The sequence below is a fragment of the Pezoporus flaviventris genome, unplaced genomic scaffold (genome assembly GCF_033815535.1).
Source record: "Pezoporus flaviventris isolate CSIRO_AGI_PZ_B2104156 unplaced genomic scaffold, CSIRO_AGI_Pfla_v1 ptg000006l, whole genome shotgun sequence".
NCBI classification, from domain to species: Eukaryota; Metazoa; Chordata; class Aves; order Psittaciformes; family Psittacidae; genus Pezoporus; species Pezoporus flaviventris.
In genome coordinates this window covers 15,249,167-15,265,125 of record NW_026892554.1, presented here as the reverse complement: position 1 = coordinate 15,265,125, position 15,959 = coordinate 15,249,167, and the positions used below count along the sequence as shown (strand labels likewise).

Sequence of the window (15,959 nt, the reverse complement as noted above, 5' to 3'; positions counted from 1 at the left end):
ACTTTTCTCTCTTGAATATTATGTTTCTCCTCTTCTCAAAGAACAAGCACAACTTTGTGTAACCTTTGTATGATGAAACATGGTTTGAGAGAAAATCATAAGCCTGTAACCCATGCCTAAGGACAGAGGTGGTTTTATCTCTGCAGTATAACACTTAGCACCTCTTCAACTGAGCCATACAAACCCAAGCACTCAAATCAGTGATGTTCTGGAATTTAAGTTAAGAGGAAGAATATTTTTACAGCATGGTATTTACCAGTTACTGTTAAAAACCTGACTCTCCAGTATTTACACAGATCAAGTGGCTCTTATTTTCCAGGTCGAAAAAACAATGTACTCAGCCTTCAGAAATTCAGAAGAGGAAAATGTGAAGAAAAGGGAATGACTTCACTAAAAACAAACCAAACCCACTGCACATATCACCATGGAGCTCAGTCTACATTTCTCTTCTGTCTGTACTCCCTTTAACCCATCTGTGTAACTCGCTAACAAAGATCAGTATATGTTCCTGTAGTGCAAAAAGCATGTTTGCTACAGTCTTAACTGACTTACACTTCCACTCCACTTTAGTAATCACTGTACTTTAAAGATTAAGCTGGTACAAAAAGGTTAAAAAAAAAGCCCTTCAAGTCTGGGTTTGCATTATATCCAAATTGATTTGTTTGTGCTTTGTGTGTGTCCTACTGACCATCCAGAATAAAATTTACCTCTCTGGTCACCTCTTTGGTGACTCAAGGTGCGCTCTTGTAATACAAAGAATGGTTAATGTCTCGCCTTCTACTTCATCTTTGCCTCTCCTGCAGTTAAGATGGAAAATGCCATCTCTATGTTCTTTATCTATCCTGCCTACAACACACTGATAAAAGTGAAAGACTATCTTATGTACACTAACACGTTCCTGGGTCTACATCACAACAGATGCTTTGCCTCAACACTTCCAACACAAAACTGTTCTTGTTTCTAGCTTTTTGAAGTCTAAACACAAATTCCGAGTTTCTAAGAGATCCATGGGTTGTGTTGTCTGGAGAATGCTGGCTTCCTTCCTTGCTTCTTCAACTAGTTTTGTTTTATCCAAAAAAAAAAAAAAAAAAAAAAAAAAAAGAGGAAGATATGACTAAAAGGAAGATTCAGGAAGAGACAGATTAAACACCTCATGAATTTTCTTTCCTTCTTTCTGATCTTTAAGTCTTCTTTCTGATCTGGGCTAAAATGCCAGCATGCTTGTATGCATGCTCAACCATCAGCTGACCCTCAGGTACTATCAAGTACATTCATACAAAAAAAAATCCCTGCATTCAAGTGAGTCAATTCCTTTCAAACTAAGTTTCACCTGTAAATTGTAAATTTCCTGCATAGGAAATACTCTATGTACAAGGCACAAAAGATTAATTCAGCAGTTTTTGACATTTCAGGCTCAAGATGTGAATTTAAGATTCTTCTTAATCATAGAGAGGAATTCCAGAAAGCTTGCCATGTGTATTACATAAACAAACAAAACCAACCAATACTAAACACACCGAATCAGTACTTTTTCCATTAACAAACTAAACCCCAGGTATTTCTTTGATCTTCTCAAAAAGTTTTCAGCTGAACATTTTCAGTGATGTCTTGCTGCAACAGTTGAGAGCAAGTATAGTAAAAAGTTAAAGAGCAAAACCTAATTTGACCATTCTGTTACAATCTTAAGAGAGATACATAATCAAATGCCTTTGCGAAATCTTCATGTTAGAAGGTCTAACAAACCAAACAGGCCAGAAATTTAGATCACCAGAACTGATTCAATCTCCTTCTCACTTAAGGCACCAGGCAAAACAAGACTAACATCAATTAAAAGAGGGAGGCCTGCTGCTCCTGTTTTGGCTGTAGGTAGGGTAAGAAGGTAGTAATTTATCCCCCCCCCCCCCCCCCCCAAGTCTTTTATGGCTAATGCATAAAATACTCTTATTGGTGCCAGGAAGACAGAAAGCTGTTTATTTTCTAAAAGCATCTTTATGTCTTATGAAATTTGATTTCATGTTCCATAAGCACAATCGCTTTCATCTAGCCTTGTTTTTTTACCTGTTAAAGCTTTTCATGCAAGTTGTAAGAGGCTAAAGCGTTAATCTGATGTAGCTCAAGTCTTTCCAAGCATATATGTTGTTCTTAATAAATACATTCATGTGCATAAATCAACTATTTCTAGAAACATGTTTCTAAACCTCAAAACAGCATTTGTTGATTCTGCAGCTTTTGTTTTCTTTTAAATGGAAGGAAATAAATATTGTTGAAGAAATTAATGTTGCTTTCTCTTATCTCTCCCTACTTCTTTGCTATAGATTGAGGCTGTGTATTTTTGTAAGTATGACATCCTTTGTATGCCAGAGCTACACAAACAATTAAGTTCCAAGTGTTCCTGAAATCTGCATTATTCACGCATTTGTCTTCAACATAAAACTGTCTTATTCACTGTGACATTTACTGCAATAAGTGATTTTTGCATGAAAACTTGTCTGTAATTCTGAATTTAAAACTGCATCAGTGAAAGCACTGTCTGACAACAAAGAGATGGAATATTTTCATAATTTACTGCCTATTGTTCCTTTGTCATTATTCTGTAAAAAAAAAAAGTAGTTATTCTTCATATTCTACAATTTTGTCTTCAGGTTCACAAATCTGGAAACATACACAACAGGAAGGCATCTCCAACAGTCCCACACATACGACAATTTTAAGTTTTCTTCAAGGAATTTCAGTATATTCCTCAAAATCAGACAAATATGGACCAGAACTTCCAGAGAGGCATGAAAAAAACCAGGAAAGCATACACAGCAGAAACTTCAAAAGAGTAGGATGCTTTAGTGAGAAATGCTCAACTAATCCCTAGTCAACTCAGCCTACATTCACTCATTCTAGGAGCTGTACAGTGGTACAGCTTTGCTTCCCTAAAATTCTGCCCATCAGTCACACTAACTACAACCACCTCAACAACTCCCAATTAGCTGAATTGTCAAGCTTTGGCAAAGCTGTGGTTTGGGGCTTTGAGTTTTAGAGGTTTGGTTGGTTGGTTTTTGTTTGATTTGTTTTGTTTGGTTGGGTTTTTAAATAAAAAAAATGCATGCTATGCATCCTGGGTAGAATTTCTATGGCAGTGCTTTAGGTGCTTTTAATGACACAGAGCCTTGTGACGAACTTGGGAGTCAAGAAAAACTGCATTAATTCAAATAGATGCAAATCTCACCTGTAGCTTTCACCAACTGTGACAATCTCCACTTCACTATCAGTTGAGGTAACATTTATTTCTTCATTAGCAGTAACCTGGGGAGTGGAGGATGCTTCAATCACCACAACATCTTCATCAATACTTCCTGATGAGGAAAAAGGAAGAAGGAAGTTTGTATATTTCATCTATCTCAGAAGCTGTCATTATAAGAGACTGTTTTTTTACTAGACTTTAAATGCATGTAGGCAATTTCACTGGGTATGTCAAAACTGTAGTGTATAACTGTCAACTACACGACCTAGTTATTAAAGGTATCAATTCTGCTGGAAATGTTGGAGTAAAATAAACAGAGGCAGAAGATTGGAGGGAGTGGATATACAAGCTGACATTCTACCATGTATTGGAACAACCACAGTGAATTTTACTAGATTTAACACAACAAAATTCAGTCACTTAATATAAAAAAAACCCAAGCTTTCAAACTAGCAAAGCAGTCGTGGTTTGTTACCATTAATAGGTTTTTTTAATGGTTTTTGTAGATATTAAAGTCTCAAGGCTAAACAGTGGCAACAGGAGAAAATATTATGCACCAACTAATATGTGTTAATTTATTTTTACAACAAAATTAACCCCACAGATCTATAAACGTCTTTACACTTTTAATGGCATTCACAATCATATATTAGAGGAAGTTAAAATGAAACCACCGATGGTAAAAAAACAACCACCAATACCCCACAAATACCAATTTAGAAATGAGTTTCGACAGGAAACAAGTTTCACTTCAGGAAGAATAACTACAGTTCCAGCCCATTAGTCAGATGCATGGAAACACTTCTCTACAGATGTAATACTGACAGTGACAAATTTGAGCTACCTAGAATACTTAAATTGAGCTATGGATTATTCAATATAGGAACCCCACAGGGCCAAAAGAACTAACTAAGTAAATGAGCTAGATTTCTTGAAGAAATCTGCAAAATTTCAAATGGCAGTTTGCTTTTTCTAAGCTAAGCACTTCAAAGCATTTGCTCTCATTCAAGTGAATGCTTAGATCCTGTATGGACTGAATGTTCTCAGCTGCTCTACCCCATGGCAAGGCAAGGCAGATTATTTCTTCTTCTCTTTCCCCCTCCATCAACATTTTTGTGTGTTGAAAAAAACAAGTTGTACTCCTTGTTTTCCAATGGCCTTTATCTGTTTCTGGTCATACTTATCCCAGAGAGACTGGTGCCTGAAGAAAGAGCAATGCTTCCAGATACAGGTACTCACCAAATTCTCATTATTGGAAGTTATATGTGACAAAATTAATTCTCATAACTTGAACATTTGGGGAAAGATTGAAAATATTAGTGTTTAACACATACAGCCACATGCTAAAATTTAAAACACAGAGAGGCCAAAATGTAATATTTAAACTAGTTAAACACTACGTGTAAGACAGTGAAGGCATTTTACAATACACAATTTCACATGAGACAGACTGACCAAGCCACAAGTGAAAACAGAAGAGATTTAAAATAAGCAGTCACATTCCAGTGACAGAAATAGCTTAGAGTTACAAGTTTTCACCAGATCAAGCAAGGGCCTGCTGAGGTCTACAGCCTCTCTGCCAGCTGCAGGAAGCAAAATTATGCAGTCAGAGTAGAAAGTCCAGGCTACAGTCTTTAACTGAAAGCTCTCACACCACCCAGCACCCACAACACTGTTACAGATGTCAGAGAGCACTTCCTTGTCCATTCATTGCTCATGGACAGCTGTCAGCAAGTGTGTCTAATGTGTTATTTAACTTGCTGGTACTTTGTACCTCATAGTAATTCAGCTTGAAATGGATAACATTTTACAAATAAATATCCTATTAGTGTTAACAAGTACTAATTTCTTCAACTTTCCAACTTCTTGAATTAGGTATAAGCAGTATGCCCTGCTCCCAAACCCTGGTAATACAGTTAGCATAGCTAACACCATTCTGATGCACGCAGCCATTCTCTGTGACCGAGCAGGTCACGTATTCATTCTGTTCCCCCTCATTCTCAGGCTCTGAAGGTCCTGTGAAACAAGCAGACAACCCAAACATATTTCTTCTTCCCCTCCCTAACAGCCTCAGGATTCCTGGGCTCCAGGACTATTACTCCCCTCCTTGCGGTCCTTGAAGGTCTCAGGCACCCGGCCAACCAGGTGTTGTTGATCACCCTGTCACAGACCAGGAAAGCTTAACAGCACACAGAGCACTGCTTATAAAATCACCAGTTACAAATCTTAAGTGGGAACATGGACCAGAACTGCTGCTGGACAGTGAGAACTGTGACCCCCAGTGGCCAGTGATACCTCCACCACTGGCTGCTTCCTCTGAGGACCGACTCACTCTTCTATACAATTTTTGAGTCTAATTATGATTGTTACATCGATGCAGCAAAACACATATCAAAATTTTACCTGATCTGCATATGGTCCAGGTGATTAGAAATTTTAAGTTGTGTTATAAACTTTGTATTAAGCTATAGACTGTACTATATTGGTTCTGCTTGCAGAAATGTTGTTCCATTCTAATAATAAATTCTGTGCTATACTAATCATAATATCCTGCTAAGAAAATAAATCTTTAATTGTCACTTTGATTTAGAGCCATCACCACTCTGACAAGGATCCCTACAAAAAACCTGCTGGTCCCCTTGGCGTTGGGTCACACTTACTAGAAGATGACAGTTTTTCTGCACCTGAGACTTATTTGGAATGCACTTTCCAATAGCAGCAGTCCATAACGTGAGAAAATTTCAAAACCATGCAAATTACTTGGGAGTCTGCACCCTGGTGGAAAAGACAGTCAACAGAATTGTCCGACTGTGAGCCATGCTAATACAGGCTAATCCCACACTCTACTGACTGTTCTTAACCAAGCACATGTATCTTAGTTCTATCAGCAACACTACAGCAAGCCAATTCTGGAAGTAGCATCCTTACACTACAGAAAGCTGCATCAGCTACAGGGAAGTGCTGAAGTGAATTCCACGCTAACTTCTATTACAGTAGCTATTTAAAGCTCCAATTCACAGTAGCTAGATATAGCAACAGTGGTTAATGTCAACTGCTCACAAAGCCAGGTGCTTCTTTCCTCACCTCTTTCCAGTTCTTCCTCAAGCCCTCTCTATGAAAAGGCATGATAAAAAGGATCTGTATTCACTTCCTTGTCCACTAATGCTGTTGTGACAAAAGCTCTGAATTATGAGCTGCATCTGTCACCGTGAGAAAAGGAGTGAATATGCTGTAGTTTTAGGAGGGATTAAATAACTGAAAAATAACAAACTCTACTAACAGGCAACCCATTTCTACTTGATACATGTTTATCTCAAAACTGTTAAAATAATCTCAACATGAAGTGGTGGTATATGTTTAATATTTTCACAAGCCTCTGGCTTTTAAAACATTGGATGTCTACATTCAACATGTCTGGGAGACAGACAACATATACATTTGAGGAATCAAGAGGATGATACTGAATAAACTCAGTCTTATCATTCTAAGCAGCTCTGAACAAAAACTGGAGCAGCTTCTCAACAGCTCTATACTCTGAAAGTAGAGGAAAGGCCTGTCTATCACTAGCTGCTAAAAAATATCAAAGTAACATGTCAGACCCTGAAGGGATTTAAAGTGCTATTAGGTGAACAATTCATGACAATGCAAAATTCTACCAGGTTTTTTTACATCAACACTTTAACATTTCCTGGGCTTCAGCTTCACTGCCAAATCAAGATTATGTGAAGCTAAAACCTTCTTCCAATTTTAACTTTGGCTAGATTTCACTCCACTGACTGGATGTCTCCAAATGGCACCCACAGCCTTTTAAATCCAAGCTGAAAACCAAATACCTGTTCAACCATATCAGAAAATATACATTATTACAGAGATCCAGTTACATGAAAAGTTGAAATTTTGCCACATTTGACAAGGAAAGTCAAAGAGGATTCTCTCTATAGGTGCATATACAGGTCCTCCAAGTACCAGAGAAAAGTTTCTGAGCTACCTAAAATCAAAATCTGCATTTCACAGCAAAACTGCTGCTGTTTGCAGTCATTTTAACTGTACAACCAGCAGTCCTATTAAAAGGAACTGCTAAACATTCACACTAGCATACCCCTGAAAGCACCTGCACCTTCAACTGTAACTGTATTGTTAAACTACATGACTGCTCTTACACTGTCCTCATGCCCTCAACTCTCCTTCTCCTCAGTGAGGTTCATCTGGTCATCCCAGATTTAATGACGACAGCTGCCTGTTATGGCAAACAGTTGGTAAAACAATCTAATTCCCAGGTGTCTGGATTTTGTACTTGTTCAATACTCTCCCACACCCAAAGCAGAGTTAGACCTTTCCCGATAGAAAAGGAGGAAAAAGCCTATATAGGTTGTTTGGGGTTTTTTTGGTAAAGGTTTTCTAAAAGAATTTGTTGGAAAAAAAAAAGCCAACAAAAAAAAACCACAAACAAAAAAACAAAAAACCCACCACCTTCACCAACAAAAAAAAAATCAAACAAACCCCAAAAACCCACACCAAACCACAAAAAAAAAAAACACGAAACAAAAAAATTGCCAAAAATCCCCACCCACATATCTAATTTTCCAAAGATTGCTAAGTTAATAACTACAAGAACTAACCCACTAAACACTCAGAAAAATCTATTACTGCCATTTCTTGCAGTAATCAGAAAGAAACATCCAGCACAGAATACACTAATTCTTTAAATGCCCTGTAACTTCAGGTAATCCTCAACATGCAAAGAAATATTTTGTGACACATCCTTAATACAAACTGCTGTTAAGTGGGCTACAAGACTAATCACATCTCTTTGATGCCTCCTTATTAAAAAAAAAAACAGTTATTACCGTATCTCCTTGCATTTTCTTTTCTGATTATTTTCCTCCTTTCTTTAGTCTGTCCTCTAGTACCTTTACATATATGCTGTTGGCCTTATACATTTAGCAGTTCTTTGTCCTTCAGTATATTCTGGGACTTCAGCAGATGCATATGTAACCTTCACATGCCAATCTAGAGCAAAAAATTCTTCCCTAACATTACCAGGCTAGTGTAGCATTACTAGCAATACAACCCTTTCCTGCTATAGAAGCACCATCCTGCTTGCTCAGTATACAGATAAGTTGCATAGCTATTTTTCCAGCTGGCCCCATTTCTGTCCCAATTAACTCAGTAACTAGAAATGCCTTATGTAACAGCAGAAGGCTACAGAAAGCGTTAATCACACTTCCATTTTTACTAAAAATAGAACACTCTTATATAGGAAGTCTGCTCAACTTCCTGTTCTATCTGCAATGTAAATAAAATGCTCAAAACCTTCCCATCAATAATATTTCCACTGGAAAAAGAAACAATACAGCATTCACATACTCTAAGGCAAAATTACTTCTCAGCTCACTGCAAGTGTTAGTCCTGAAGTACAGACAGCATAATACGCATTAAGATGTACCTTACTGCAGTTACAACTGATGTTAGTGTTTTAATCTAAAATAACTGCTGCAGCGCTAATAATTTTTTAAGTCATTGGACAATACACTTTTTCACATAACTACATGAAGCAAAGTGCAAGTTTCAGTCTTCCTACCCTCAAAATAGCACTGAATTAGCAGAAGTTACCTTAACAGCCTGAATATTTACTGATTATTACACAATTTTTTTACAGAGATCTCTCTCCAAAAAGAATCTTTTGAAATGCCTTTGGAAAAAGGCCTAACAGAAATACATCAAGGGAAATAAAAGCACAGAAACTGTATTAACTGAATCTGTGTTAGAACAGGTAGTAGTTTTTAATAGCTCAAATAAATGATTTGACAATTCTCTCTTTAAATACATTTATCATGGTTAGAAATAGATGGTCACCTAAGAAGCCATAACCTACATTTTCTCATCTCTATATACCAGTGCCATCATCGCATGCTGCACTGTGTTAATGGTTCTGCATCATCTCTGTTACATGAAACTCCATCCCCTCCAAAAATGAGAGTAAACTATTAACTTGGGAACAAAAATGTAGTTTCCCACATTGTCTTTTAATATGAATGCATGCATACCCCCACACCTTAATTATTTACAAGTCATATCTTCAATATGCTTGAACATGCATGCCAAGTATAACTTTTTAGGCTTAAAAAAAATGACATTTCTCTCCCCACAAATATGCACAAAGATAATTAAGGCTCCGCAATAATTCCTCCGTTTCAGAATTATTTATGCAGCCTGTGTGTGTGTTTGGTTTGTTTGCTTTAACAACAGCAACAATAACCACCCCGAAACAAAAGAAGAGCCCTGTCCTTGTATGTTATTTTTTCTCAGTTGAATGATCAGCACAGTCTGAGATACGGTTTCACTTTCTAAAAGACATATATCATAGGGCAAAACCCATGGCTGTGCAGGTTAACACTATGCTGTGTTCTACGCACCTGCTCTCTAAAAAGCTGAAATGATAAACAGAAGGCACAGCTACAACACTGTGAATACTGTGGGTCCCAGTCTTGGGACCACTTTTTACTTGGCAAATTTAAGATTATAAAGGTCCAAGCAAATTGGTAGATGGGGAAAAAAGAAAACCCCAAACCCAAACCAACAATTAAACAACATATTCCCACACCCTCCCAAAAAAAATCCAATCAAAAAACCCAAACACCCCCCCCCCAAAACCCACTCCAAACATTCAAGTATGCCCTCATATACTGTGTCAAGACATACTAGAGAAACATCTGTGTAAGTCAACTGCAAGATTACTGCATCGAATTTATTGAGGTAAAACATTTGGTATATATTCAATACTTTTCACAACTTCAGAGCTTAGAATTTTCTACAACAATACTAAAGCTACTACCTTCAAATGAATCCTATTTCAGGCACTTATCACAATGACCAACTCCTCCCGCCTCCCCCCCAGTTTCTTTGTCAAGTGCAATTAATTAGGTTTTAGCAGGTATCTCTACATTCTGAAACCAGAGAGAATTGTCATCCCCACAGTCAGTTAACAAAGCTATGGCAGCTAAGATTTTTAATACAACTCAACAGCTAAAAAAAAAAAAAATAAGGAACAACTCCACAGCATGTGACTGATCAGGTTCAGCAACCTTCCAGTACAGCGTTGAGAAATCATTAACTTTACCTATTAAAGATTCTAGCTTTGTTGTAATTTTACTGGAAGTTCTAAATATTTCTTTTCCCATCAAGAATTTATGTTCAGATTACTTGCAGTAAGTCTATTTGTAATAGAACTTCTGTAAACACACAAGAACAACTGCTCCAAAGCACTCACAAACGAAGCATATTGCACATGAGGAACGCTCATTAATCAGAAGTACCTCAGGAATTGAGCTTTACCTGAAGGAACAGCTGTACTGTTCTGGTGGTTTTCACCAGGCGACACAAATAAGTCTTCCTCCCCTTCAGTAGATGAACTGGAAGAAGAATCACTAGTAATGTCATTTTCACTGGAACTGCTAGAGCTGGGCAGTAAAGCGTACTTTCTTCGAGCTAACACTTCCCGCTTTTTCCTCTGCATTAAAATTCGCTCTTTTTGGTTCTGTGTCCTCTGCGATGAACTTGTTTTCACAAATCTCTTCCTATATGGAAGTCTTCTTAAGGAACTGCTGTGGAAACATGGCCTTTTCATTAATAGCTCAGGTACAGAGTCTGCCTCAGTCCGAGGCCACTTTTGTGACCTTGCACTGTGAGTTCTACTCGTAGTATTCAACACTGCCTGAGGGTGTCTCACAGGAGCATCTTTTTCTTCATCAGATGTTACTGTGTCAGAGTCTCCAAAATGTAGGCTAGATGAAGGTGAAGAGATACAGTCACTAAAAGAAGAATCATTGTCTTCACTCTGTGTTTCTAGATGTTGTCTTAATCCTATGATTTTCTGGTTTTCCTTCTCAGGACAATTTTGAGTATATGAAGGACCAGCCTGCTGGCTCTTGCGTTTTTTTCGCACCACAACACTTTTGTCTTGGTCTGTACGGTTGCCATTCATGTCCTTTTGCTTTTGAGAATTGCCACATAAGTGAGAGAACTCATTCCCTACTTTACTAGCAATCATCTCAACTTCTGCAGGGAAGCTTTTGGCTGCCACAGTAGGCTCAGGGTTCAAGAGGATCCCCTTCAGACTCTCCTGTCTCTTTGGTGCATCAGAAGGAACTTCACTCTTCATATCCGCTTTTAGAGTATAAAGTATGTTACATTCAGGAGTCCATTTAGACATGGAAAGTTTAAAGAAAGGCCTAGAAATAAAAACAGATATGCATCAAGAAAACAAGCATCAGATTTTGATAGAAAAATTGAACTAAAAGACATTCACTGCTATGACCAGCCCATTGTTGGGAAAAGCGAAACAGCAGTAACTGAAGTACGAATGTTTCATAATATTAAGATTACTGCTTGACAATGTAATTTTGAAGTAAAACAGAACTCTCATAACTTGCATTGAAGGCAAGTTCTTATAGCCACTGAAAACTTCATAATTTTCACAGAGAAAATGTATCCTGACTGCAAAACGTATGGACGATGTCCATTTTACAGGCTGCCACTTACAAAGTTACATAACTTTCAGCTAAACAACCATGAACTAAACTGCATGCTTAAATAGGGCCTACATCTCCCTCTATTGCTGCATGTATATGGATAGTAAATACCTGGAACACACCACATGGTACAGTATGGTGACAACTGAGCTACAAAAATCAGCTACTTAGAATTCATGGTTCTTTTCTGACATAAAAAGGAACAGAACAGGAGAGATTTTGAACCCTGTTATTTTTAAGGTAAAGTAATAGAAATCTATTACCTAGATTTTCTTTAAAAAAAAAAATAAAAATCACACAAGAATAGTGCCATGTACAGAGCTATTTTCAGTCCATGTAATTTTAACTCTATCCTACAACAGAAACTGAGCATACCACATGTTCCCTCAATAGTTGGTAGCAGGCAAACTCCCCTCCCTGTCAAAATACTAGGCTGTCAACATACAACAGTGCAGCATTAACCTCAAAGATTGTTTCAAAGAAAAACTTTTGTACTGGCAGACTACTGAGACACACAGGCAACAGCAAGCTCTGTAAGATATTCACCTTCAATCTGCTTCATCTGGCATCTCTGCCTTCTGTTTAAAGTCCCCAAAGGAAGCAACAAAAGAATTTAGTTCCCACTGTGATAAACCACTGAAGTACTCTTTACTGTAACTAATATCACATTTTGTGCCTCAGATGAGTAAGGTTATAGCACACATTTGACACTTGTACTACTTAAGCAGTCACGTGTTCCCTCTTTCCTCCCTCCCTCACCACTTGTTTGAAGGAACACCTCCTATGCTGTTCTAAAAGAGATGTTTATGCACTGAACCAGAATGTAGAGCTGACCCACCTGAAAGATCAGACACCAATCCAAGATCAGATACCAATTCCCAGTCAGATCAGACACCAATCCAATTCATCATGCAAGCATTCGAACAGCTACACCTGGCTTACAGCAGGTTGTGCTGAACCACCAGAAGGCTGCTCAAGAAAAATATACCCAAGTATACCTAATGTGGAAATGAGGATCTTTATGCAACACAGCTGGAATATGCATGAAGCCACAAAAAAGTCTAAGGCAGCAACAGCAAGATCTACGGCAAATTAAGTAGCATTGCGTACTCAGGTCCATAATCTCCTGCCTGTACTCTAAACTCTTCAAAATGCTAACATACTATTCTATCTGGTGCCAATATTTCAAGTTCTTTATTTTGTCACAGAATGAATCAATACAAGATTGAGAATACTCAGAGTCAAATCAGCATTTCTTATATTGTCTCACAAACTGGTGCTTTTAGGAGCATCTGTGAGCTAGTTGTGCCTAACAGACCTTGAAGAATGACCTACCTCACTTTGTAACAGTTATAAACTGATGCATTCTCTCAGAGAGCCTGTGTTCTCAGCCATAAGCAACTAATCCAGTTCTTCAACTGATGCAATTGGGAACTAGAATTTAGCAAAAGGCATATAGGCTGCAATACTAACATGTAAAGAAGCATAAATTCACTGGATCTTTCTGGAGATCCAAGAGTCTTGTGGATCCTAGAACCTCTGCTGAAAAGATCCCTTTGAATGTTGTCACTAGAAATCCTACAAAACATTTGTAGCAATTACTGTTAAATGTGAAGCCTATACCCCATGGTAACTAAGAAAGTGGTGCTGGTTTCTACTGGAATTACAGCAGATGTTTTACATCAGCAAGTCAAAAGCTAACCACATCCATGTTGGACTAAACCTCCTCTTTTGGCAAATTAGTCCAACAACAGAACAGGTTCTTTCACTTCAAAGTAGGAAATATTTCTTCTTTTCAAGTGTTAAACAGAAGACTGGCATTCTGGACATACATATTTCATTGCAATCAGTTTTAGTGGAATGCACTATATAAGAATACCCACTTCTCTAGGGCTGCATAAAAGCAGTTGCAAAATTGGGAAAAAAATTGGATTAAACTTAAGAGTGTAAGACATCTACACAGTAAACAAAGAAGCCTCCATTAAAGCTGTGAAATTCTACCCATCCTTCTCTGCTCCTGACAGCTCTGGAGAAAAATACCAGCTCTCCCGCGCTCCTCTCTGGGCATGTACTTACCCTCAGATACACACACCATCTTTCTCTGGTAAAATTAAGTTCGAGACTTCCATCTTATACAATTTCTAACAAGCACTGCTTGTTCTTTGTGTGTCATAAGCACACAGAGAACAAGAAGTACACAGCCTTTTCCTCATCCTCACAAGGTCACCTTAAGGCAGTATTTTTGTTCTGTTATTTACACGCCACTGTTCTACAGAAATGCAACACTCAGTGTACGCAATCTATTCCACAGTCCAAAGGCAAGCCAGCCCCTCCTGCAGTAACACCATATTCCATCTCAAGTTTTAGAAAATCCACAAAATCTTTCAGCTTGGGGAGTGGGGGTTTGGGACAGTTTCCTATCTTTCTAACATGATAAATTAAGGGGCCAATTTTATTTAATTCTGAAGTTTTTTAAAGTAAGAAAAATCTGACCATTTTCTCATTAAGTGAGCACAATCAGGGGCTCATTAACAAAGGACTCTACCCACTGGAGTGCTCACTCACACACCCCCTTCTATTGTTAAACTCTGGCGTGGAAAACTTCAGTATGTAAATTCTGCATTCTGAATGGGATTATCTTTGTATAAATGCTGTTTACTTTAGCACAGAGGCAGCTGTGCTAAAATACAGATATTTAAGTTACAGCAAAAAAAAAAAGCAAAACATTTTAACATTTTGAGAAACATCAGAATACTGTAAGATGACAAACCTCCTAAACCACCACACAGTGAAAACTAGTGCACTTGAAACACTATTTACTAGCTTAGTTTTCTTCCAACAGGCAGCCTAGATGTAACAGCCAGTTAACTCAAATGTTTTGTGTATCTGCACTGTTACAACCATGTAAAAAGTCTGCAGTAACTGAACTGAGTAATCAAGAACTCTTCAGTTTTGTTAACCAATACAGAGCCTGAAGAACTGCTAACTCACCAGAGAGCTGCTGGCTTCCAATTACAAATCACACAACTTACATGCAAGTACTTTTTTGAAGTGAAGGGTACCAATCAACAATGGCAAATAATTCATTCCTTCACTATTTGGAAATGATACGACAAAGCTTTGAACAAAAGATTTGACCAAAACAGACAGAAGCTCGAAGATGAGCTTACATTTAGCTGGATTCCAACCCACTGTATTTTCAGTGGTTAGGCATAAGACCCACACTACATATAAGTCCAATGCTTTTATACAGAAGACAAACTTTAAGAGGGACTACAAAAATATTATGCAAATAATTAAGACTCATTAGAATGAGATCATCTGCTGTTAAACATTTAGAAGTTCCCATGTAATGTCCCTAATTAAAAGTAGAGCTCAAATTTTCCAAAAAGCAGCAAGATGCAGAAAGCTCAATAAGCATTAGTATTCCTCCTTCCTACTCAAAACATTTTGCCTATTAACCTACAGAATAAGGACTTCAAGAGGAAAAATTGGGTAGTATCTTCTTCTAAGCCAATAGGTCTCAATGAAGAGCTGTTAAGACAGCTACCTGAAAACTAGAGATAGATATTCTAACTGCCCCTCTAAACTGTGTAACTGCTCAGAATCATGAAGCATACATGACTTTTATTCATTCATGTCACAAATTAAATACCTTTGATATTAATCATGCCAAGACATACAGCAGTGCAATAAAATTTATGCAAACAGAGGAACTCTTTGAAATTCCTGAGTAAAAACTAGCTCAAAGTTTGAGATCTTTACAGTAGACAAGTTTATGATCACATACAAAAGTTCACGAGTTACAAGAAGGAGCAAAGCATTTTGTCATTAAGAATGAATACCATTACTAGCAATCAAAAAGTAAGACAGCATTGAAACTCTGTAAGTGAAATGGTTCATTACACCATGAACCATTTGCTGTAAACTTGTTTGATGAGTACATGTAACCTAGTATATCATTACCTCAAAAATGTATTTTCAGTTACATTTTAAAATATGGTCAGCTACCTTCACCAGCAAGAAATAACCTCCTTTTTAGGTGTCAGAAAGCACCATGATCAATTCTCTTGGCTACAGTATGTACACAGTGATTTGACACATGACCAGCCAACCACTTTGCAGAAGATGCCTCTCAACAACATGCTTCTTACATAACCCCAAATTACTGGTCTTTGTCCTGTTGGTGCAAAATA

The 15,959-nt window shown here is 37.7% G+C and overlaps 1 protein-coding gene across 8 annotated transcripts in view; it reads right to left on the bottom strand.

Moving 5' to 3' along the window:
- The window catches only part of RNF111 (ring finger protein 111), a 53,353-nt gene that overhangs the window by 21,344 nt on the left and 16,050 nt on the right, over positions 1–15,959 (bottom strand). For all 8 annotated transcript variants that reach the window (XR_009742234.1, XM_061447094.1, XM_061447097.1 and 5 more), the window contains 2 exons: positions 10,568–11,463; positions 3,218–3,344 (listed from right to left, as the gene is read on the bottom strand). Coding sequence is in view for 7 of the 8 variants with exons in the window: in XM_061447094.1 (XP_061303078.1) it covers positions 3,218–3,344; positions 10,568–11,463 (1,023 nt within the window). In the remaining variant the exon portion in view is untranslated. Of the gene's footprint in view, positions 1–3,217; positions 3,345–10,567; positions 11,464–15,959 lie in introns of those variants that run through there.